At 43.6% G+C, this 24,793-nt stretch overlaps 1 protein-coding gene across 1 annotated transcript; it reads right to left on the bottom strand.

Moving 5' to 3' along the window:
- Nucleotides 1-7,599: 7,599 nt before the first annotated feature.
- Nucleotides 7,600-9,860, bottom strand: HOXC11 (homeobox C11). The gene is given in 8 exon segments (XM_086630910.1): nucleotides 7,600-7,677; nucleotides 7,679-7,832; nucleotides 7,903-7,970; nucleotides 9,189-9,310; nucleotides 9,313-9,510; nucleotides 9,513-9,669; nucleotides 9,671-9,812; nucleotides 9,814-9,860. Coding segments are annotated over 8 exon segments (966 nt in total).
- Nucleotides 9,861-24,793: the final 14,933 nt, after the last annotated feature.

Raw genomic sequence — 24,793 nt, 5'->3', positions numbered from 1 at the left:
CGTGTTGTAGCGGAAATAATTCTGATTTATGACAAAGTACACTGGAGTACAATAACAGCGATGCAAAAATAAAACCCGCGCCTTTATATGTTGGCTTAGAAACTGTAAACTATCACCACAAGAAATCTATCAAACTTTACAATCCCTCTTACCCTACTTCCTTCTTTCCGAGTAACTTAAGTCAAAGAATTATGGAATGATATTATGTTCCTTGAGGTGGTATTGAAAACTGTGTTCAAGTTTTTCTACCCCCAACAGAGCAGGCGACGAGCACCCATGTACTGGATGGAGTTTGGACCCTTTTTCCCTTTCCCTTTGATCACGGAAGAGAAATTTGGGAAATGTAATTCATATATGAGCAAGAGCAGGAAGGGTGACAGAGCGCAACGACGTGACACGGGGATTTTGGACGGAGTTTATTCGGTGCTGAAATGTTTCCTTTAATTTTCCAACCGCGTTAACAAACTTAAATACTGTCCCCCTTCCAAAAGGGGAAAAAAAAAAAAAAAAAACCTAGCAGAGGTGGAAAAAGCTTTGGAAATGTGGATTACTGCACGTTTGGAAAGTTAAAGGCGGGTTTGTGTTGTAATTTTTTTTTTTAATTATTTTTTGGTCTGGGAAATGCTGGTGGCTGCGCTGCGGTTTTTAAGCTGCAAAATTAAGCGAGTGGTTGATGGCAATGTGGATTTTGGAGAGCCCCTTTTATAAAGTTTTTTTTTTTATCATAATAATAAAAAAGATTAAATAAAGTGAAGTTGAAAGAGGCCAAGAGTCACGATGAAAGGTAAAAATTGAAGACAATGAAGGACGTGCTAAAATGTGGCTCTGCCCTGCGAGTTAAGGGCAAACCTCAAAGAATTCCTATTTTTCACATATGACGATAGGAAAATGGGCTCTTGCAAAGTTTGTTAAAACGCTGATAATTTAACAAGCGGCTTTGAAGCGGCAGCGCGGGTCCGCCGAGCGCCTCAAAATAAACATTATTGTTTCAATTACAATTTGAACAGAATACGGAGAGCGGCCGCGAGGTCGGGCGGTTAACACTCACGTTTCTCCTGGAAAAAGAAGCAATTGAGGGGATAAAAAAAAAAAAAAAAAAAAAAGAATAAATATAAATTTCACACCTCTAGCGTGGAAATCACTTGGAGATAGTGGAGCTAAAGCCTGACCTTTTTTATTTTGCTATATTTGCTTAAATTGGAGAGTTTTCACCTTCCTAACACAGACACCGCCGCAGAGGTGGAGAATCCTAAGAAACACATGTGCGGGGAGAGAATTTTATTTGAAAATCACTGTAATTTCCTTTTTTTTTTTTTTTTTTTTTTAATTTTTAAGTTTTTTTTCCCCCATACCTGCAGTCCTCAGCCCACCAACCAACCTCCTGCTCTCTTTTCACGGGCTCTTCGCGAACCCTAAAGAGTTTCGACTGATTTTATCCGTCATTTTCAGCCTCACATACGGTTTCCATCAAACCCATCTTTAAAGCAGAGGAGCTCAGCTTTGCTCCAGCGTGTATCACTTAATTCAAAGCCAGGAATTAGGCCGCTTTTTTAACAATTAAAACGAACCAATTGACTCTGCTACTTGTAGCACATAAACAATTGTAATGTTTACATTAAGTCTTCCCCCCTTCTTTTTTTTTTCCCCAAAAAAAAATGAATCAAGTTTTTTATGGGCTCCACCAGGAATAGGCTCCCGCCTAATTCCTCCAACTGCAGATTCAAAAAAAAAAAAAAAAAGAAAAAAAAAAGAAAAAGAAGAAGCCTTATGAGGTTGCAAACCACATTCTCGTGGTTTCATGTTGTAATTTAGAAGTTATCAAAAGCAGAGGAACGTGCTTCCATCCCACATGTGCTGCGCATCCCTCTGTCCCCCCGACTTTAGGGAAGGCCTTAATGAGCCGCCATTTTGGGGCAAAAGAATATAACTCAGATTTTTAATATATTCCCGGGAGCCGAGGGGCAGCGCGGCCCTGAGCTCCCCCCCTCCTCACTCCTCCTTTTGGGGGGCTATTTCTTTTCAGGGTTTTTTTCTTTCGAGAGAGGGTATTTATTTATGGGAGGCTATTTAGTTTTGACTATTTAGTTTTGGCTATTTTTTGGGGTCTCTATTTTTGGGGATCTGTTTTGGAGGTCTATTTATTTGGAGGGCCTATTTCTTTTTTTGGGGGGGTTATTTATCATGGGGGGGTCTATTTATTTTTGAAAGTCTATTCATTTTTTGAGGGGGTCTATTTCTTTTTAGGGGGCTATTTATTTCGGAGGCCTACTTCTTTTTTAGGGGTTATTTCTATTTTTTTTCTAGGAGAAAGGAGGCTTTCAAAACTAACCTGCAAGTATACAAACGTTTTTCCTCAAATCCTCAATTCCTTCCCCAAAAGTTCTATCCCTCTCCACATCCCCCCTCCCTCCCTCCCTTCCCCTCCCTCCTCCTTTTGCCGGTGGCTTTACAATATTTCAGCAGCAAATTCGCCACCGGTCCCCCCTCGGTGCTTCAGGAAAACCAATTTAATCGCCTTTCGCCAAGGTTATGGGCCACCAGGGTCCCTGGGCGAGGGCTCCAGGACTTGGGGGGTTGCTGCCTGCTTGCCTGTACCCAGCCCTGCCTCTCCGTCGGGAACAGCTATTGCTCCTATAAAAGTTCCTCGTACACAAATAAATGATTTCACCCTCGGATCCACAGGCGAGGATTAGCTCAATTGATGGTCGATTCGAGTCCACTTGCCAAAAACCACTGGCTCGCTTCTTCGCTTTTTGCCAAATCGCAGCTCTGGCCAAGATAGAAAAGCATAGTCAAACCCGGGACGAAAAGTGAAAATGGTCAAAAGAGAAAAAAAAAAAAAGTGGAAATGGTAAACAACGAAACAACAAAAAAAAAAGAAGAAAAGTGGAAATGGTTAAAAAAAAAAAGAAAGAAATGGAAATGGTTAAAAAAAGAAAAAAAAAGAGATGGAAGTGGTCAAAAGGACGAGTTTCCCCCCGCGGCTACTGGGTGCCGCTCTCGCTGAGTCGTTCAGCTGAAGTTGGTTATTTAGGTGCCACCGAGGAGGTTCCGCCGGGTGACACAGTCAAATTTACGCGCTCCCACTTTGGCACCGCCGGGAGAGGCCGCGCGGGGCCGTGGGGTGGGTGCGTGTGCGTGGGGGTGTGCGGCCCCGTCCGACACAGCGACAATCTCTGGACACTTTCATCCAGCATCTGCAGCTCTTACAGATCCCCCCAACCACGCTTCTTCCTTATCTTCTTTCTTTTTTTCCTTTCTTTCATTTTTTCCTGTTTTCTTTCTTTTCCTGTTTTCTTTCTTTTTCCTTTTTCCTTTCTTTTTCTTTTTCCTTTCCTTTTTCATTTCCTTTCCTTTATCCTTTCTTTTCCTTTTTCCTTTCTTTCTTTTTCCCCCCCCTAAAAATGAATTAATTTTCTTTGTATAGAAGCCAACATAAGTGAACATTATTATCCCGCAAGAAGCCAATTAGAAGCCGACCCCCTCGCCTCCTTCCCTCTCTGCAATATTTCACAACAAAGTCACCCAGAGCTGCTTCCAATATGTTGTGTATGAAATCCAGGGAGCAATAGGAAACAGGTTGGGTTGGTGTGTTTGTACGTCACATGGAAAGGGCCTTCGTAATTAGTCGGGTGTCATTAACGTAGAGCACAGAGTGAGCTCCGCAGCCTATGAGGGAGGTTTTATGTGATGGACATCCGAGGTAGGAATAAGTTGATGGAAAAGCCTTAAATGCGTGCTGGGAATTAAAAAAAAAAAAAAAAAAAAAAGAGGAAAAACTTGTAAAACTTTTACGCCAAACAAAGTTATAAAAACTTTTCATGCGTTAAGATATCAAAAGGTTTATAACAATAATAAAGAGCGCGCGCCGTGTGTGTTAAACCTTCTTCGAGATGCCTTCAGTGCTGCGCGGCTGAGTTAAATATTAAGCATCATAAACGCCACGCGGGGATCAAAATGAGAGTTTGGGGGGTGTTTTGGGTGTTTTGTGTTTTGGGTTTTTTTGTTTTTTTTTCCCAGGGGAAAAAATGTGGGACCCCCCCCAGCCCCCATACCCCGGGTCCCTGGAGGCGGGGCGGTCGGGGAGCCGCGACCCTCTCTGATTCCCCTTTATTACAAAAGGGTTAAAGGTGATGGACTTGACTTTATTGAAGTTCAAAGACATCATATATTCACATTTTTCTTCCTGTGGGTCTCACTCCCACCCCTGCATCCCACCCCGCTTCGGAAAAAAACCCTCACCGTGACAATTTTTGGCCTTTCTGTCCTTAAACGGGAGCCGGGCCCCCCCTAAAATAAAAAAAACAACCTACCGCCGGACCCTCCCTCGCCCCACCGCATATGTCACCCTCCATATAGGTGGAGTTGGCGAGATACATATGTCTCGAGCCTGTTCTGCTTGTACGATCCCCCATTGTGGTACCCAAAGCATCTTCAGTGACACCACCACCCCCCCTCCCCGTCCTCCGCCAGCCCCTTCTCCTCCCCCCCCCCCCCCCCCGAACATTAACAGCCCTTTTCCTACATGGCACTGATGCTTAATGCTGCTGTAAACTCCCACATGGTCTATAAACTTGGATTTTACAACTAACATTCCATTTTAGCTCGCGAAAACTTTGAACTAGGCCTACAGTTTCATTGTGCTGCAGTTGAACTGGAGCCTCGGAAAAGTGGAGGGGGGGAGAAAAGGAGGGGGGGGGGGGGAGAGAAGAGGAAAAAAAAAAAAAAATCCCTGGGCAAGACTCCCTTATTTGTTTACTATTTACTGCGGAAGTCTTTTCCTTTAGCCAGACGGGGTAATTAAGAAAAATTAAGCTGTTTAGTGCTGCAGCCTTTATTACGATGTCTAGACGAGCCGCTTTTGTCCGGGCAGCCGCTGCTGTTACGGGGCATTAACTGCCGCTTCTGACCTCCCGATATTCACCTTATTGCACCTCTCTTTAGTTTTCCTAACCTTGGGAAGGTTTGGCAAACACTCATTAAAGAAAGGTGCTTTTTTATTTTTTTTTCTTCTTTCCCCCTTTTTTCCCTTCCCCCCTCCCTTTTTCCCTCTTTTTGATTTTTTCCCTTCCCCCCCCCCCTTATTTTTCCCTTTTTTTTTTTTTTTCTCCCTTTCCCTCCCCCCCCCCCCCGCCTTTTTTTTTTTTTAAGCTCTTTTTTTCCCCCGGCGGAGGATAAGCCCCCTCCTCGGGCTGGTCCCGGCGTGCAGCTACATCTGCCAGGAGATGGCTCCTATCTTTCTCTTGTCTATTTACTTCGCAACCCGCCAAAGAAATAACAAAAAAAAAAAATTAAGAAATCCCCTCCTTTACTCCTAGTTTATTCAATGTAACGCTTAGGCGAGATTTTAGGTTGGGGACAAGAGTCCTTTCAGCTCGCAGGCTTTGAAAAAATAATATAAGAAAATAAAGAAGTTTTTTGCCATCCACCGAGCCCCTTTTTCTTCCCTTTCCCACTCTTTTAATGAGAAACATACCTCTGAACATCCTTTCAAGATCTATCGTGGTGTAAGCAGGACGGGTCTATCACGAAAGCTGAAAGTTGGTTTGCATTTAATTGTGCGGGAGGGAGTGGTGGGGGGTGTTTGGATGAGTTTATCTTTTTTATTTTTTTTTTTTTTTCCTTACCGTTGTCAAATAAAATCAGAAGACACCATCAAAGGGGTTTCCATTCAACAGGGTTGTATTTAAAAGCGAGTAGGAGAATTTTACAAGAACACGCTCGACGGATGAGAATATAATGTGCAATTTCTTGGCTGCTGGGGGGGGGTTCTTCCCCCTTCTTTGTGTGTCCCCCCCCTCCCCGCCCTCTTCCGTATGCACAACCCCATCGCTCCACATCAGAAAGCAGAGGAGCGTCCAGATTGGAAACCTCAAACATACACATCCCACCCTCCCCCCCAAAAAAAAACCCACCAACAAACCCTAAACAAAACCCCAACCCCTTCCGAATTGTTGTATTTACACAAAAAAAATACATGCACCACGTCACCAACGGCATCTTCGGCGTTTCTTTGTCCTCGAAAACGTCGTGTTGCTTTCGGACACTGCGAGAAAAAAAAGTCATTGTGCAAAAGAGGGTGGAGGGGGGGGGGAGGAAACAAAAAAAATCACTTTTATGCCCCGTGCCTGAGAGTTGAACTTGTTTTCCTTAAGCAGGAGTTTAAGGACTTGACTTTGCATTTGTGCTTTGTAGGTATAAGGTATCCTTGACTCTGGAAATGCAGCTCCTTCCTCGGTGTAATTAGAGTTTCTTTTTTTCTTTTCCCCTCTTTTTTTTTTTTTTTTCCTCCCCTCTCCTTTTAAAGAAGACCGATATTGTTCCCGTGAAAATGCAAAAAGATTAACTACAACCGGAAAACAGCGGAAGGCACCTGGAGCCAAATTCGGAGTGAGGATGACTGGGCCAAGAAAAATCCTATAAATTTCAGGTCGCTGACGAATACAATGAACCCCACACCAAAGCCTCTACTCCGAGGTGGAGGTTTCCTATTAATACCAGTCCTATTACAGCAGATTGCAGCGAGTCCCATGAATATGGATGATGATATTTCTGATATGCATTCAGGTATTTAAACTCCTGGAGAAGAAACCCACACCACAATGACCGCAAAGAGGCTTTTAAGAGGGGAAATTCTAATAAAATGGTCAAATAAAATCATAATGTAGAACAGCTTGCAATGTCTTTATTTGCCACAGAATTTCACAGAGTATCCCGGGGACTCACTTTACATACACAAAGATTTATATTTCTTTAATTATTTTTTTTTTCAGGATTTTTTTTTTCGCTTGTTCTTCGTCTCTCATTTCCAAGGGGGAAAAAAAAAAAAAAAAAAAAAGGACTACGAAATTTATTTACAAACCATTTCAGAGACAGTTATTGCAAATGTATTTTCGCCTGGATTTCCCCCCCCCTCCCGACTCCATATGTAGAAATGAGACTGCAGAGAATATATATGGATCTATACGTACACCCTACCAGATATATATATATATGCGCATATATATACTTTTAGGTAGGAAGGGTGCACGGAGGAGGTGGAAATAACGATCTGCCTTAGAACACAGATGAGCGGGGTGGGTATGAATGTGCACACACACACGGAGGGAAGGACACACATGTCTGTGTGTGTTCACACGCACTCACACACACTCTCACACACGCACACACTCACCCCAGATGAAGTGATTTGATCCTACAGGGAGACTTTGGCCGCTCTTGTGATAACACAGCTGCATACTGAAATCACCGTGGTAGTAACACACAGCACTGCGATTTATTCAACCGGACAGGGGGCCTAAAATAATAACAATAAAAATAAAAATAATAATAATAATAAAAAAAGGGAAACCCCAACCTGTTCGGGAAGAAAAAAAAAATTAAATAAAATGTTCATGGAATTCAAGTCCTTGAAGCGGGAACTGAAAGGAAAATCTCGCTCCTTTTGTTACTCAGCACTGTCCCAGACATAGAAATATCAGTAACGAAAAGGCTTAAACTTTGAGGTTGCTTTGTCGGCTCAAAGGGCAAACCCATGCTCGCAACTGTTCCTCCTCCACACACGTACCCTTCACCAGCAGAGAGGATTTCAAAAGCTGTTCACAACAAGGGATTTCCAGAGAAATACTGCAGGCGGTCTCTGCTTAATTTTTTCTCTTTCATTCTTCTGTTCTGAAACCCAAATTTTAACCTGTCGGTCAGTGAGATTTAACATCCTCGACAACTGGAGCCTTTTTTCTTTGTTTATATAGACATTGAAGAAAAATTCTCTCTCTAGCTCTCTGATCTGGAATTTCGAATAGGGGCATCTCTTCTTCCTCGTTCTGGAGCACCTTAAAAGAACCAGAAGGCAGAGTAAATATCCTAAGGAAATGCAGACACAGACTCATCTTCACAGCTGACCAGATAGAGAGGAGCAGCTTAATAACTCCGGTTATTAAGTCGGGGGGAGAGATCTTCCAGCATTTCGCCTATTGTTAGGGGTAGCAGAGGTGAGTTACACAGGGTCTTAAGGACCGGGGTGTAACTCTTTTCCCCCACTTTACGGGGCTTAACGCAGACATTTTGGGTGCAGATAGGTGATTTTTAAAAATTAATTTTTTTTTTTTTTTTTTTTAATAAAGAACAGCCTGTGACTGGAGGCAGGAGGCTGCTGGAGCGCGGTTTAAAGAGGCTGAAGGGGGTGGGTGGGGGGGAAACAACCCAACCCCACGCTCAGCCTGCAAATCTGTTATCTGTATAGAAACAGCATGAGCAAGGTTGGAATTAGAGGAACTAGATATTATGTTCGCATAAGTTTTTGATTAACTCCAGTCCTTGCCACACACGCAAAAAGGAATCAAAGTCAAAGAGAACTTTAGCAGCTGAGCTGAAAAAAAAAAAAAAAAAAAAAAAGGGGGGGACTTGCATCACGAAAGCAAATAGGAAAACAAAATAACCCTCCCCCTCTTCCCAAAAGAGCCCCTTGCTGAACTCTAACTTGCAAAGTTGCCCGGATTCAGCCTTTTAAAAAGCTCCTGGAAAACGTGAGAGCATGCGAAAAAAAACCCAAACAAAACAAACGAAAAAGAACCCAAACAAACAACAAAACACAACCCAGAAGACTCAAGAAAAAAAAACCACGTAAGTAAAAGCCCTTCCTGACAAAAGCTGGACGCTCACTAGCTTCGAGGCGAATAAATGCCACTTTCAACAGAAAAGTCGAAGAGAAATGCTCAGCTGCGCCTGCAAATTCGGCAGATTTCCCCCTCAGCACCGCACCCCCCCACCAAGAGAAAAGACCCACATACAGTTTAATTAAAAAAAAAAAAAAAAGCCCCCAAACATTTCGCATGCATCTTATTGCCTAAAAGAAAGCCCGGCAGCTGAAGTAGTGTTCTGCCAATTGCCTTTTACCCTCAGCAACCCGGGACCAATCCTTTAAATGCTCATGTAAGTTCATGATCAAAGTTAATATTTGTCACGACGCTGTGCTTTTAAAATTTCACAGACTCTGAGATACTGTGTCTGCGCCCAACATCTCCATTTTTTTCAAAAGAGCTTTTCCCATCGTAAAATTCTTCTCGTTGGAAGAAAGAGCTTTGTAGGTTATAATAAAATCCTTTGAATGCTTATAAAACTCCACATAAATTTGACCGACAAAACACACGGGCTACTCCCTTAACCTTTCCATTTACTGCTCTACCTACTCGAATTGCTGCTTTGCTTCCTTCCTTGGTGACAGAAGAGGACGAGGCTGAAGACCCCGGGTTTGTGTTTTCCTCCTCATCTTCCGGGTCTATACCTTCCTCTCCGCGGGATGACAGTGCGTGGGTTGGGACTCTGCCTCCACTTTGCCCTCACCCTTCTGCAGGCAGCTCTCGCTCGGGTTTTCCGCCCCGCAATAGGCATTTTCGAAGAAGCGGTCGAAGCCTTGGGGCAGGACAGTGTTTTTGTTCATGCTGGTGTAGAATCCCGTCGATGCCGGGTGGTTGGAGCTGGGGTGGTGGTGGCTGTACACGCTCTCGTTTTCATTAGCATTTCGGTCATGGTGGAAGGCGGGATGCACTCTCTATGCATCAGATCTTCTGCGGAGTAACACGAGGCGTAATTGCTCCGGTGGTGCCATTTACTCGAGGGGTCTAGACCATAGGAGACCTCTCGCACGGGTGGCACTTGCGAGAGGTTGGTGGGAGTAAGGGTAGGAGATTTGGCGAGAGGGGGCCTGTGGCAAGAAAGATGACACGGTGGAAAATTCGGGGACGTAATAGGTACAGCTGGGGAGGTAGAGATTGGAAGCGCAACCTGCCCTTTCTCCAAACTCAGCGCTCCTCCTTACGCGACTGGGAGCAGAAGTTGCCCAGGTTCACCGAGTTAAACATCTTTCTCCTTTTCTTGCTCCTATAGCTAGATGTTTTGGATCCGATGTGCGGAGGGGAAAAATTTGGGAAGGCGAGATGACGCGCTATCCGTCTTAGTCGCTCCGGAGGACACGTGATCCAAGTAGATATTGTCATATATCAGTTTGGAGCACTTAGATGCGTAGGAGTGGTTCACTTAGGTAAGATCTCAGAGGTTCAAACGATTGGTTTGCAAACACCGCAGAAACATTATGAAAATCAATTGCAGATTGTATTCATTTTTCCCGAAGGCACACCCCTTGTAAGCACTCGCGGCAGAACAAGTACAAGGGGCGGCTTGTGAACTTGCTGCTTTTTTTTTTTTTTTTTTCCCCTCCCTTCCCCTTGCTTTTTTTTTTCCCTTTTCTTTTTTTTTTTTTTTTTTTTTTTTCCTTCCCCCCCTCCTCTCCTTCCCATTCGGATTTCCGCTCGTGCTTTTCAGCAGGGTTTGGAGATGGGGTGGGGGCGATTTGGGGTAGGGGGTGGAGGTTGGGGGGGGGAGAGGGAGGGTCTTAAGGAGCTGGAACGATGGCTTTCCACTTTTTTTATTGTAATATTTTAATTACGCTGATTACTACAATTTATTCTCACGGCTGTTTCTATCCTCAGAAGTGTTCCGGGATAGGCTTTAGGTAGCTCAATAAAATCGCTGGAGATGCAGAAGAAGTAAGTTTTCCAACATTTCTCAAAACCTCGCTGCAGGCGGGAATGTCCACCTCTTCCCCCAGCCGGGCTGCGGAATTATAAATAAATCTCTCTCTCTCTCTCTATCTGGGAGCGAGGGGGTTGGTGCTAATTAACGAGCTTCTAACATACGCTAATTACGTTGATCTCTGTGTGCGCATCAACTATACATCAACCGAGTTGGCGTGTTTGATGGAGAATATTCTATTTCAGCAATGACAGTGTGCGGGGGATCGCGTAAAGTTTCCAACTTTAAAGTTAAAGCAGGCCTGGCTTGATGACTTTTGATATCGAATTAGCGATATATCAAGGAATAGAGCAAATGAATTAAGTCAATGGCTAATAAATATTCGAAAACCTCCTTTAATGTTTGGTTAAATATTTATTACGTAAGAGTGGCGTATTGAATATTTAATGCGACTGTTTATTGTCAATCAATGCGTGGACTTTCAGCAAGGCTCTCATCATTTATTCTTCCAGCTGAATTAAAAAAGATATCTTATTAAAGTCATTTATCTTCCATCCCGTGCCCCGGGAAGCCTCCTCTTCCTCTTGCCTTTCTGCATTTTTCATACGACAAACCAGGATACCGGAGTGCTGCCAGATATTGTGCGAGTTTTGCAATGGATTATTAGGCAGGGGGAAAAAAAAATAGCGGGAGCGGGGAAGAAAATCTCTTCTGCAAACCTTCTGAAAGGTGCACCTGAAGGACGCGTAACTTCCGCGGTGAAAGGCTCTGAGGGCTTATCCCACTGCCTTTAAATAGTCTTGAAGGGACAAAATCGCCTGCAACAATTGGGCGTTAATCGGGTTTTCACCTGGATTTGAAATCATCTGCTTGATGTGGAAAATATTTCTCTGCCGAGCAGAGGTGGCTGCTTTCATCTAGATATAAAAATATTTAGGGCATCCCCCCCTTTTTTAAAATCCTTTCTTTACTGGATGCCACTTAGGCATTGTTTTTCCCATTTGAATTCTTCTTTTAAAACTCCGAGTAAACGGAAAATAAATAAAAATATTGAGTTGTCCACCCATAAATCCCAACTAAACTCCATCCTGGGATCTATTTGGGGGGGGGTTGGATACTCGGAACGAAACGAAGGCACCAGGAGAGAGAGAGACGCTTTTCTAGAGAGGATGTTGTCAAATCGAGTCACAGTAAATTCAACACAAGCAGAAGGGGGGAAAAAAAAAAGGCAAATCTCACCCTTCGAACACGGAGCTTTAGAAGTAGAAAAAAAACCCGTGGTTTTGCTTCGATCCCCGAAAAATAACGCATAAACTCACCCGAAAATAACCATTCACTCAAAAGGAGTATCACAGGGTCCCAGCCCAGTTCGGGGATTTCCCCTCGGTACTGAGCATCCCTGGTAGCTCCTTTTTCACTTCGTTCTTCTCTATTTAATTTGAGTTTAGTTTGCTGGCACCCACCTGCTGTTTACATTGTTAACCAGGGTGGGTTTGGTTTGTTTTTTCTTAAATTCTTAGGCGAGATGTCGAGAAATGAGAGAAAACACACCTCGAGCAAACCGGGCGGAGGCTGCAGCCTCTGCTAAAAATACATATCCTGCAATTTTGCAGCAAACGCAAGGAGAAAACAAAAAACAAAGAAAAAGAAAAAAAAAAAGAAAATGAAAAAAAAGAGGGGGAAAAAATAGTTGATTTAAGGAAGAAAACAGCTTCGTAAGTCTATACTTCGCAGTCGAGCAGAGAGCAAAGGATTTCAAGATGCCTGAGCGTAAAAAAGTACAGTGGGTATTTCATCAGGGCTCTCTGAAATATAGTGTTTATCAGGCGGTGCGCCCGGGATTTTTATGTATTTATTAGGAAATCTTGAAGGGAAACATGGCGGCTTCACATGCTCTTCCTCACTTTGAGCCTTCTTCATCCTCCCCAGCGCAACGACGCGCTCCTCATCATTTCTTTTCATTAATTTCTGGATTCCTCTCCCCCTCCTCTTCTCCTCGAGCTTTGTGTTTTCTGTTTTAAAGAGCCGTTTCTCATAAACCCTTTTATAAGGGATTGGGGGCGGGTGAGTCTCTCTGAGTGCGTGTGTGCGGAGATAGAGATACACACACATAAAAACATGTCTGTAGTTCCAAAATGAGCTGTGTTTTCCTCTCTAACGCACCGTCTGGCTGATGAATATGTACATCTATAGAGGGCAAGAACTCTGGCTGCAGAGATGGATTTTCTTCAGGTTTGTAATCTGCCCTATGTTATGACTTGGCCGCCGTTTTGGGCAAAAACTTTTAATTAAAGTGTCAGCGATCTTTTAGCTTGGCTTTTTATGGACCAATATTAATACTAACTACAAACTAATAATGTTAAGCTATTGGTTTATGGGTGTAATTATTTTTTTTTTCTCCCCCCCCCCGCGACTCCCTCCTGTTTGCAACCTGCGTGGAGGATCTTCTCCTTTTGATTAAAGGAGAAAGAGTCTGAAATACACATTTTTCTGGTTCATATTATTCCAATCTATATTCCATAGAAAGGCTGTAGGAATGAAGCTTTGCATCCAGGGAGGAATGAGAGCGTGTTGTTTGAAAAAAAAACAATATCCGAGCAGTTTTTTAAACCCAAAACAAAGCACATATTTAAAAAAATCCAACCCAACCTCTAACACAACAGCAAACACCAAAAATCCGTGTGGCATAAAACTACGCCGTCTCCTCTCAAGGTGTGTGAATAATTTATTGCTCTTCGTAGGTAAATACATCTAAACCCAGCCCTGGTGTCGTTTTGGTTTTTTTAACCCAGTTTTAAAGGCTCGGATTTGCCTGTTTCCTGCAAGGAAGCAGAGAAGAGGCAGCTGTGGAGTCACAGCACTTGAATTGACCACCAAAGTGACCACCATAAAACGGAATGAGGGCTGGCGGCTCGCATTCCTTTGGTTGCCCTTAAAAAAAAAAAAAAAAAAAAAAAAGGCAATAACTTTAAGACATAGTCTTAAACATCCAGAATATTTCAATCTCTTAATTTTATTTTTTAAAAACCTGATTGATTTCCTAGAGAATGGGACAGGTTAGAGCGTGGAGGGGGAAATTAAATAAAACTGTATTTGTGCTCTTTAAAGCGGAAAAAACATATTTAGGAGAACTTGAGAAGGTCTTATTGTGCTGGTTTTGATTATGACTGTATGTATGAGGTGAAAACTCCCCGTCTAGAAGGATTTTTTTTGCCCCCTTTTATTCAGTTAATTCTTTCTCAGCCAGAGGGAAGGAAAAGGAGGCGGCAGCACCGAGCTCGTCCCTCCTTGTGCCTCTTCTGCAATTATATAGATAATATACTCAAGCTTTATTCTGCTATATCAACCGGACACTTCTCTCCACCCAAACTGGCCCAGCAGAAAAAGGAAAGTGAAAGGGGAAAAAAAAAAAAAAATCAAACCTACCACCCCCCCCAAGCCAACCCCCCACCCCGCGCCGGAGTCCGCACTCATTTGCCTGATATAATGCAAACACTTAACACATTTAACAGCGTTTTCAGCAGACAAATAGGCTCAAGACTTGTAAGATGTGTTTTGCGTTACTAACACGAATTTTAAGGGGATGTTAGAGGCGTTTCGTGACCAAAAAAAAAAAAACATTGTAGCGGTTGTACCAAAATCAAAAACTCGGAGCTGTGAAAGTTGGCTTTAGCTGATTTGTGTAAACATCTGAAGTTATATTTGATTTAGGTTAATCCTGTACTTGAACTCTTCTCAATAAATCATCCCTCTTTTTTTTTTTTTTTTCTCCCAATGGGGAGAGAAGATATTATTTTTTTTTTCCCCTTCCCCCCAAAGCTGGAGTTATCTGAACGCAATGTCAATTCGTTAGCAAACCTCCCAACTTCGGTCAAAAACTTTTTTGTAAGTATTGCCATAAAGAAGCCTTTGTCCGAGCCCGTACAGTAGGGAAATTACTGACTGGAAGGGGGAAAAAAAAGGAAGGAGGGGGGGAAGGGGGAAAAAAAAAGAGGAATAAAAAGGAAGAAGAAGAAAAAGATAATATTTTTTTATACCAACCTGGCTCACCACGTTACTCATTGCTACTTACTGTGCTCTCAAGATATCTGATGCATTATTTTAGACCCTGAATCTTTCCCTATTCCAGATAGTTGATCAGAGTTCGCTTTGGCTCTTGCTTTTGGGGAAAAAATAACCAAGTTTTTTCCAACCTGCGCTGCTAACCTGTGCTCACTCGGGGCTGCAAAAGCATTGGTGGGGGGGTGGGTGGCAAAAAAAGGGCCCTTCTTTAGCAGGCGCATCTCCCAGCAGCTGCAGAGATGTGCTTTGCTTTTGCTAAATAGGCTCCGAACTTCTGCTGTCTAATGACTTGGCCTATCAGATGTTCTCCAAGTGATTTTTCCCTCCCTTCCACAACGATACTACAATCATTTCCTCAGATGGACTTAAAAAAAAAAAAAAAAAAGGAGAGAAAGAGAGGAAACTCAGGCCAGTAAACAGATTACAAGACACGGCGTATGTGTACAGGAAATCTGAAAGGGAGAGACAATAGCTACAAGTGGGAGCGCTTGGAAAATATTATTGTCCCCAAATGGCAAAGATAAATTTAATTGGATGGACGCCAGGCTGCGGGGAAAAAAAAAAAAAAAAAGAAACTATATAAGCTGTGAACAATTCAAAGAGGGGAAAGAAAAAAAAAAAAAATTACTTAGATCTCTCTAGACCTGAGCTGCAAGTTCAAAATCATGTGGACTTAATCAAGATAAAAGCAGATTGAACCACGATTCCCAACCGCAGGCGAGGCCGGGACTGTCTGGGATCAAAATGTGCGGCGGGTGTCGGATTCAAATAGAAGCGATGGCGAAGAGACGTTCAGAAGAATTGGGCTTAATAATACCCGATATAACCAACTTCTTTTTATTTTCTCCTCTGTCCTTCCCCGCCTTCTCCCAGGCCGGGGGAATATCAATGCCTCTGTGTGTTTCCATTTATTTATTTACTTTTTTTTTCCTGGGCACAGCTCGGTTGCAGGGAGCTACTGGAGCATGTGGAACGGCGAGGTTTGGGGAATTCAAGTAAAACTTCACAGCGTGTTAAACTCGCTCCTAGAGCCGCTGGAAATTCAGCTAAAGGAGACAGGAAACCCAGAGGAGCTCGTTAAGCAACACCTATTTCTATTCCACAGCCTCCCTCTCTTTCCCGCCCCTCCAAACCTCTAAAAATACTTATTTAAACACAAAGGAAGACATATAAAACACATCCAAAACCTTTTTTTTTTTTTTTTTAAATAAAATTGACTTTATTCGCCAGGCATTCCCTCTTGATACTTTAGCAGCGCCACTAAAATGTGCAAGAAACTGTGTAAAAAGTCGGAAATTGTGGGCGGGGAAAATGTGTTTTCTGTTGGGTAACCCATTTATTAGCAAAATAGCCCCGAAATGCAAAGTTCGGGATAGAAGGTGGCGGCTAATCCTCCACAGCCCTTATTAAAACCGCACACACGTTTGCATGCGCGGTGTTTAATCCTTAAATACTCAGGAAATCATTTCCAAGTATTGCGCCTTAATGCTTTGGCTCCCTCATTCTCCTTCTCTCTCTTTTTTTTTTTTTTTTTGCGTTTTAGTTTATTTTTTAATATTTCCCTGTCCCCCAGCTAGCACCTAGATATATTTCCCTCCGATAACCATTGATCAACGGCGAATCTCAACAGTTTATGGGCAATAAACTCCAATAATTCGCAATTGAGGGCGCGACGGCGCTGCGCTCTCTCTCTTCCATCCCCGCATTAATCAGAATAAAAGGAAAGAAAATCTTCAGCTGCTTCACGGGGTGACGTTTTCCAAACGCATATCCAGTTTTTAGAAAATAAACGCTGCCGGCGGAGGAGTGGAAGGTGGAAAATGTCTCTGCTCCCCCCTCCCCATCTACCTATGGAGTTAATGTATGTACCTGCCTTTCCCTATACACTCAGGGCCCTTCTCCTGTAAAATACGTCCCCGCACACAGAAGCGCATCCATCTCATTTTCGGTTGGAGAAGTAGAGGGATCGAGGCACAAAAATCTCTTCCAAAGAGCTCTGTGCCATGCGCGGCTCCTTTATTCCCCTGCAGAATCAGAAAAAAATTAGTATTGGCATCTTTTTCTTCCTCGGGAATGAGGGCGGAGCGCTTTTTTGATGCCATATCAGTGAATGAATATAGATATAAATTAATGTAGCCGGAGTTCTCCTTTAATAAGGTACTTGCTTGGAAATACCTCGTGTGTTGAGCGCAGATAAATTATGAATTAAAAATCGGTCCAATAATCGGACTCTTATCTAATCCCTCCTTCTGGTCCCTCTTGAGTATTTCCTTCCTTCCTTCCTTTCTTTCTTTCTTTCTTTCTTTCTTTCTTTCTTTCTTTCTTCTTTCTTCTTTCTTTCTTCTTTCTTTCTTTCTTTCTTTCTTTCTTTCTTTCTTTCTTTCTTTCTTTCTTTCTTTCTTTCTTTCTTTCTTTCTTTCTTTCTTTCTTTCTTTCTTTCTTTCTTTCTTTCTTTCTTTCTTTCTTTTCTTTCTTTCTTTCTTTCTTTCTTTCTTTCTTTCTTTCTTTCTTTCGTATTTCCTTATTTCTTTCCTTCTTTCTTTCTATCATTCTCTCTCTCTCTCTCCATATTTATAGAAAATGATGATTCTACATGCATGGGGCAACTGCATGCAGAAATACTCAATTATTTGCTCTTACACCACAAATACACACAGATCATTATTCATTGCTATATCACACCCATGTATGCATTCTAATTGAATATTTCTATGGATTTCTATCCCGCAGAGCATAGATTTGCCTAAATAAATGTAGAATTATCTCTTGATATTAAATAAAGGCAAGTTATGCCAAAATTGGCTTCTCTGTTACACTTTCATCCTTCCCAGCGCTGAGTATTCAACCCTGTAGTTCCTTTACCCTTTGAGTAAGAAGGAGGCCGAAAATTGGGGGGAATATTTAATTTTCTCGCGGAAGTGGAAAATTAAGAAAAAGGGAGGGTTTTTTTTCTCCCCTCGGTGTTTTTGGGGGGCTGCGGTGAGCTGGGTGGCCCCGGGAGAGCCGGGCTGCGGCACCGGGAGATGCTCGGTCCCCTCGCAGGGTTACGGGGCTTTTCAGACGGTCATTGTCACATCTACGGAGCCCTCTCCGCCACCGGGAGGGGACACGCCATGACCCCCACCAAAGATCTGCCTGTTAGAAAAGAAAGAAAGAACAGAAACCCCTAAAATCGGGGAATATCCCCATTTTCACGGGTGCCGCCGCCGCTCCGGGCTCGGCCGGGCAGAGGCAGCCCCCGGCGCTCGCAGGGGGGATGGGAGAGGGGTAAGGGGATCCGGGGGTGTGGGGGGAAGTGGGGTGCAAAGACACAGACTCAAACCTGGCGAAAGTCCACTCCCGACCAAGCTTTCCCCACGCTTTCTGTCTCTTTCCCACAGCCCAAGCGCGGTGGGTTTGGGTGATTTTTGCAGTTTCGGGTGCGCTCGGTCGATTTCTTCTCTCTTTATTATTTTAGCCCCCTCCCCCTCCTTCCCTTTATTTTGCTTTTTTAATTATTTTTTTCCCCTGGAGTGGAAAGGTCAGGGAGAAATCAGCTCTGGGTGCGGTGAGGAGAAAGGGAGACAGGGGAAGGACAACATTTATCGCAAGGCACGAGGTAAAGGGGCTCAGGGATTTTATCCATCCTCGCTTGCAGCCGACCCCCCCCCCCCCCCCCCCCCTTTCACCCCCTATGTTATTGCTTATTTATTATTAATCCCTTCCCCCTCCCCGGACTACATCCTTCTCAGGCCTTTTTCCAGGAGCCAAATATGAGCAGAAACCAGCTTTGCCCCAAAAAATCCACATTATTTTATTCCATTTATCCCCATCTCCGAGCTCGGACAGCAGACGAGCTTGGCTCGACCCCAAATATCTCCTACACCCACCTAATCCCACCCCCTCCTCTTTTTTTTATGCAGTGATTACCCCTTTATGCCAAATTTCCCCCTCTTTGAGACAAAAAATTCTGCCCCTTTCCCTCCCTCCACCCCTTCCTTTTTTTTTTTTTTTCTCCTTTCTTTCTGCCTCTCTCCTTACCGAGCGAACTTCATTGTTTTCTGGAGGAAATGGTAACGTTCAGACATTAAACCTTAATTGGGCTTTTCTTTATGATGTTTAATTTCCTCCACGGCAGACGGGTTTGCATCTTGCTGGGAAAAGAGGAGAAGGGGGGAAAAAAAAAAGGGAAAAATAAAAAAGAGTCGGGGGAAAAACCTCGTTTGAAGTCTGAAGTCCAGCTTGGGAGAGAAAGAATGAAAACAAAACAAAAAAAAAAGGATTTGGAGTAAAAAGCTCCACCGAACCGCTCCCCCTTCGCTATTTCAGCACTTGGCGCATCTCTCTACCCTTCACCGGCTGGGGAAAAAAAAAAAAAAAAAAAGAGAGACTTTTTTAATAAAAATAAGGGTCGCGGCGTTGAACGGGCGAGTCGCCGGCAATGGCATTGCCCGCGGGGCTGCGGTGGAGCGGCGCGGACGGGCCGCGGAAGGGAGGCTGGAGGCTTAACTTGACCTTCACTTTGCGAGGGCGGCCCCCGCCCACCCAGACGGGCGGCCCAGACGGCTCCTCCCGCGGGCAGCGCGGGCAGCGCTCCGCAGCCGCGGAAAAACGGGGAGAAAGGAAAATCAGATAAGGGGTGCGGCGGGGTGAGGGTGAGCGCGGGGCAGCTGCTACCCAGGACACCCCCACAAAAAAAAATTCCATATTTCTCAAATTTATTTGCAATTTTGGCGGGAGGCAGGAGCGTTAAAGTCAAGTTTTATCCGCTGCCTACAAGAAAATCTCGATTATAGTCGAGCGGACCCTTTCGTCTGCCTCCATTCTCCCCGAGAAATCCCCCTTTCACCCCACCGCACCCCTTTCCCCAAGACCCAGAGGCACCGAAAAAATCCGGCAGCGCATTTTGTTTTTCCAGACCACCTTTTTTTTTTTTTTTTCCACCGCCACCCCCTTAAATCCACCCCAAAATCCCTTTTCCCCTATAAAAAAGGGACAACGCGGAACCGCGGCAGCCAACGCGGCTCCTCTTTGCAAATAAGGATTTTCTTTAGACCCACGCAGGAAAATAAAAATAAGACAAAAAAAAAATATATATATATAAAAACTACGGCAGAGCCATTTCATTGGTTAGGGGGATTTTTTAAAAAGTTCGAGGACTTCGGTGACTGCGTTTTGGGTGGGAAAAAAAAAAAAAGTGCTGGTGCAGATGTGTAACTTTGTCGGTGTTCACCCGCCTTTGTGTGTGTCTAGTGGGGGGGAGACAGATGCTTTATTTCACAGTCTCTCTATAAAGAGATAATTATATCTCTAGTTATCCACCGGAGCAATAAATACTCTTCATCCCCAATTACAGATGAAGATGGTTGGTTTAAATACCCATAAAGTCAGTGTTTGGGCTCTGGCTGGAAGTTGGAAACGAGGGATTTTTTTTCTTTTTTTTGTGGGGGGGGGGATGAGGTGTAAAGAGCCACAGCGGAGGAAAATCCGGAGGAAAAGCCCTGTGGTCCAGGCAGCCCCCCCAAAAATGAGTATGACTGGCTAAAAAATAAAATAAAATAATATCAATATTGCTTTAGATGAGCTCCCCCCGCCCCCCCCTGCAGCGAGGTGGCCGCGGGTGCGATGAGTTGGTCGGTCCTGGCTGGGCGGGGGTGAGCAGGGTGAGCTGTGCTGTCCTCGGACCTTGCTCCGAGGTTACACACCGGAGCTGTGCACGGATATTTCCACCCCAAGGGCTGTTCACATCCCCCCCCTTCACCCCCCCAACCCCGAATTTACTCCCTCACATCCCCGCAAAACCCCACGGGATTTATTTTTCAGCGAAGAAAAAAACCAGTGGCCCACACCATCTCTTAAAATACCACTATTTTTTTATATTCTACCTTAAGATATTTTAAGTTGAGGTACGTATGGCCTTTTATTTTTTTCCCTTTTCTTTTTTTTTTCTTCATTTTACTGGACCTGATCCTGCCCGACATTCCTCATTACCACCTTGGGCCTCACACTGTACTTTTCCATACCTAATTTTTAAAATGCTTTCTCCTTTAGCAGCGTCTCGTCTCACCTCATAATAGTTTACTGGTTAATCATAAAAATAAAATGAATTTCCACACTCTCTGTAATTATCGACACTTCTCCACCCGACGTGTAGGTTTGGGAGGCACAAGAGTGTACTGGCTGAAAAAAAAAAAAAAAAGAAGGAAAAAAAAAAGGGATATTAATAGGCTTTCCCTTTGAAATAAATTAATTTTGGCAAACGTTTTTATAACGAGATATCCTGATGGTTTACGTGTTCTCTGTGGCAGTGTTCGGCTAACCCAAGCCTAAAATTAAAGCACAAACTCTCTTAAAACATTACAGGTAGATTTTTAACGCGGATTTGAGGCGCAGGCTCTCATATTCCAGCTAGACCAAACCACGGGCTAAATGTTATTTATTCTGGCTGGGGGAGAGATAAGATTTCTGCATTTTTTCTGGTATCAGAAAAGCATGGGGGGGGGGGGGCGGGAATAAATTCTGCACTGGCAAAACCGGGCAAAATAGTTTATTTCAAAAAATGACCATTTTTAAAACCTGAAATAGGGAGAATGGAAGGCCCCCCCCCCGTCCCCTTAAGCTGCAGAGAAGGATAGTTAATATGAGATTTATTGGGGGGCGAGGGGCGCGTATCTTTATTTCCTATTTGAGCAACGTGAAAATAAAGTCACTTAATGAAGTCTGACTCTAAAAAAAAAAAATAAAAAAAAGGAGTTTGTGGAGAGTCAACAAGACGCAGCCATTAGAAAATCCGCGCAATTTAGCCGCGGTAAGGAGTACAAACCCACTGATCTTTTTATCTTTCTTATCCTTTTCATCTTTATTATCACTCTTGTTAACAACACCAATGAGACTGGATACATATATCTCCTTTAAATGCAGTCATCCATGGAGCCATTGTAGTTGCTCGCTACAGATATATTAATTAATTTATTCTCTCAACAGTAAAATATTGCTGTGTCTACTTGCTACCTACCAAGCAATAAAAAAGAGGCTTTTTTTTTTTTTCCTCCCTCCCCTCTGCACTTCATTAGGTTTTACCTATAAGTTTCCATTCGAAATGATTTGCTTAAAACTAATTACTTGCAACGTACTTCATTTTCCTCTCGCGGGGTCTGGAAGGTTTCAAAGTGGGGTGGGTGGCCCATATGCTGATAAATGCTGCTAATTATTCCCACTCTGTGTTTATTTTATATTTATGAACCCCCCACTCGGAACCAAACCAAGGCATTATTCGGCAATAGCGCGCTGGGATATTAATGATAAAGGGATGTGGGTGGGGGGGCCCGTGTGCCTGAAAACAGTCCCTATAATAGCACGGGGGAGGAAAACAAACAGTTAATATACCACGGAATTAGGCAAAGGACGGAGCTTGAGCCACACACAGCCCGGGAGAAGGAAATCCACTCATTCCGCTCACTTTAATGGGAATTATTCCACGGATTGTTAATTGCGCTGATACTTTAAGCTGCAGCCTTGCAGCTGCCGGGGGGTGCTTTGCTTTTGCCTGTTATTTGGGAGCTGGAGGCGGGTGGGGGGGTTGGTTTTGAGGTGGGATATATTTCCACGCGTGGACACGGGCATCTCTAGGACACTGGACTGAATCCCGAATGATTATTTCCCCCTCCCCGCGTATTATTCCCAGGTAACCCCATCAGCACCCGCCGCCGCACACCCACGGTGATGCCCAGCAAGTCAAGGTGCCCCCCACCCTCCAGCAGCCCTCTACCCTCCTTCCTTTCACCTCTCTCTTTGTGCAGGTCCGGAGGGCTGAGCCCGCACAAAGCCCACGCACGCCCGCGGGCACCTATATGCACCCAGAGCCTATTGCGCTCCATGCTATACGGGCTGTGCCTTCACTCTTTATTTTGGGGGGCGTACAGGAGAAAAAAAAAAAAGTTTCCAGGTCCCTCCCCTCCAGGCAAAAGCACCAACCTGGGTGTCAGCAGCGTGGCCGGATTTATTTTCTCCTGCACTTTTTAATTCTTCCGATTTTTCCTTCTGTTAAAGCACCTCTGGGGCCGCCGGGATGTGGGTGTAAAAAAAAAAAAAAAAAAAAAAAAAAAAAAAACCCAAAAAACTACCCGATTTGGCTCAGAAAATAAGGGGGTTGCGAGAAAAGGAGGAGTGGGAGAAGAGGAGTTTGACTTTCTGCTCGGATTTGCCGGGCCGTTGGCCGAGAGCCCGATTAAACTTCGCTTAATGGCTTTGAAATGAGCTCAGCCCTAAGTCGGGGGCGGGGGGGGAGGGTTTTGCGGAGGGAGTTCAAAGAAATCAGACATTTCTTCAGCACTAAGGTGTCAAGAACGTATCTCCTGGCTCGGAAAAAAATAATAAAATCAAATTTAAAAATCGCCCTTTTTGTATTCCTCCTTTGCACATTGCGTTTCCCATATTAATTATACGCTGCAAGCACCGAAGCGGGAGTAAATCCCTAAAATTAACCCTCCCGCATTAATATTTTCGACTATTTTCGCAGCATTTTTGAAATAGCACCTCAGTCTTTGCCATTAATAGGAGAAATATTCCCCGCAATTAAAGAGATGAGGGTTTTCTCCTCTCGGTAACGAATTCCTTTTAAAGCCGGAGTGATGAAATACGCTGCTGAATAAAAGAAACCAGCCCAGAAATAATACCGATTTTATGGCGAAGCAACAATTTGTTCTATCCGTTCGCTGGTAATAAATAAGTTTTATCTATTTTCCTGAGTGTTTGAATGTCTTTGAAATCCAACTATTCCTGTTCAAGGTGAACCGACTTACAATATATACAATTTATGTCACCCTATAGCACTCAGATCTGTTCGACATAATTCCTCCTCCTGCCTATTTTCCTGCCAGATTGGCACAGGGACATAGAAAGAAGGAAATAAAAGTGTATAAAAGTCAAACTTGAGTTTGCTTGCACAATGTATGTGTACATATATTCTCCTGGAGTAAAAGAAACAGAGGGAAAGTGTGTGTACCCGTGTCAAAAAAATAAAAAAAAAAAGTGAGAAACTGTAACTATTACAGGAAAAACAAAGTGAATTTTCACTCTGGAAGCCTCAATTCCTTCAGATTTCCCCAACTACTGCTTCTTCATATCTTCAAATTTAAATCTCTCTGGAGGGGTGTTTGGGCTTTGCTGCTGGAAGGAGGAGAAGAGCGACCCATTCCTATAGAAATATTTGCTTCCCTCCTTCCTCCTCACCTCTCCAAACCAAGCAACTCCTGGGGAAAAAAAAAAAAAAAAAAGCTCAGAACTGGATGAATCCTCTTATAATTTTGGAAAACCCCAAACCCCAACCCTGTGTTGGGGTATCCTGCCTGAGGAAGGAAGGGAAAATATATGAATTTATCTTAATCGTGTATTTTTCCGAGAAAAACTTATCTTAACTCCATCAGGATGAGGCTCAAGTCGGTGGCTCCCAGTGTGCCCAAACTGGAGAGTGGGCTGAGCTGGGGGCTACTGGGTTTAGGGGCTGGATACGGCCAGGACTGGAGGATCAGTTCATTCCCCATCGACTCCACCGTGGTTTCCTTTGGCATTTCTTTAATAAAAATCCCTTTGCGATCTTCTAAAAGCTTTTTTTTTTTTTTTTTTTTTCCCCTTGCCTCTAAGAAGTGAAACCATTATATACAAATACTCGCTTGGAGAGAGATCGAGGAAATCATAATCTAATTTATTTAAATTGGCCTGACGGGGTGATTTTTTTCTCTTGTTAAATGAATTTGTTGCGAATTTACACCGAAGAAACGCAATAACGCGGGTCCTAATAACCATAACCATAACCATAAGCATCAACATGCTCGAATCTAAACCCATCCTAATATATTTCCAATTTAAAGGCTGTGCTTTCACGTCTCATTCCCATCTTAAAGTCATACCCAGGATGTCTTTGACGTTCCTCTGGTTCCTATATCTGTAAGGAAACCCATCCATACAGCATTTCGGCATGTACTGTGGGAGCCCCTGGGGCAGGGAGCTGTATAGAGAGGTATAGTCCCCCTGTACTCTGCACCAGAGACAAAAGAATCCAAATCAGAGCATGTTTAAGCTCCTTTAAAATAAATAAATAAAAAAAAAATAGCATCTCGGTTGAGTTTTGCTTCCAATTAATGCTACGCGCACGAGTGTAGCTCTCATTAAACCACCAATTTGGAGATTAACTTATGTTTCTTGTTTCCCCCGGATTTTTTTC

This window comes from Tauraco erythrolophus, unplaced genomic scaffold (genome assembly GCF_009769465.1).
Source record: "Tauraco erythrolophus isolate bTauEry1 unplaced genomic scaffold, bTauEry1.pri scaffold_60_arrow_ctg1, whole genome shotgun sequence".
Taxonomy (NCBI): Eukaryota; Metazoa; Chordata; class Aves; order Musophagiformes; family Musophagidae; genus Tauraco; species Tauraco erythrolophus.
This window is presented reverse-complemented; position numbering and strand designations above follow the sequence as displayed.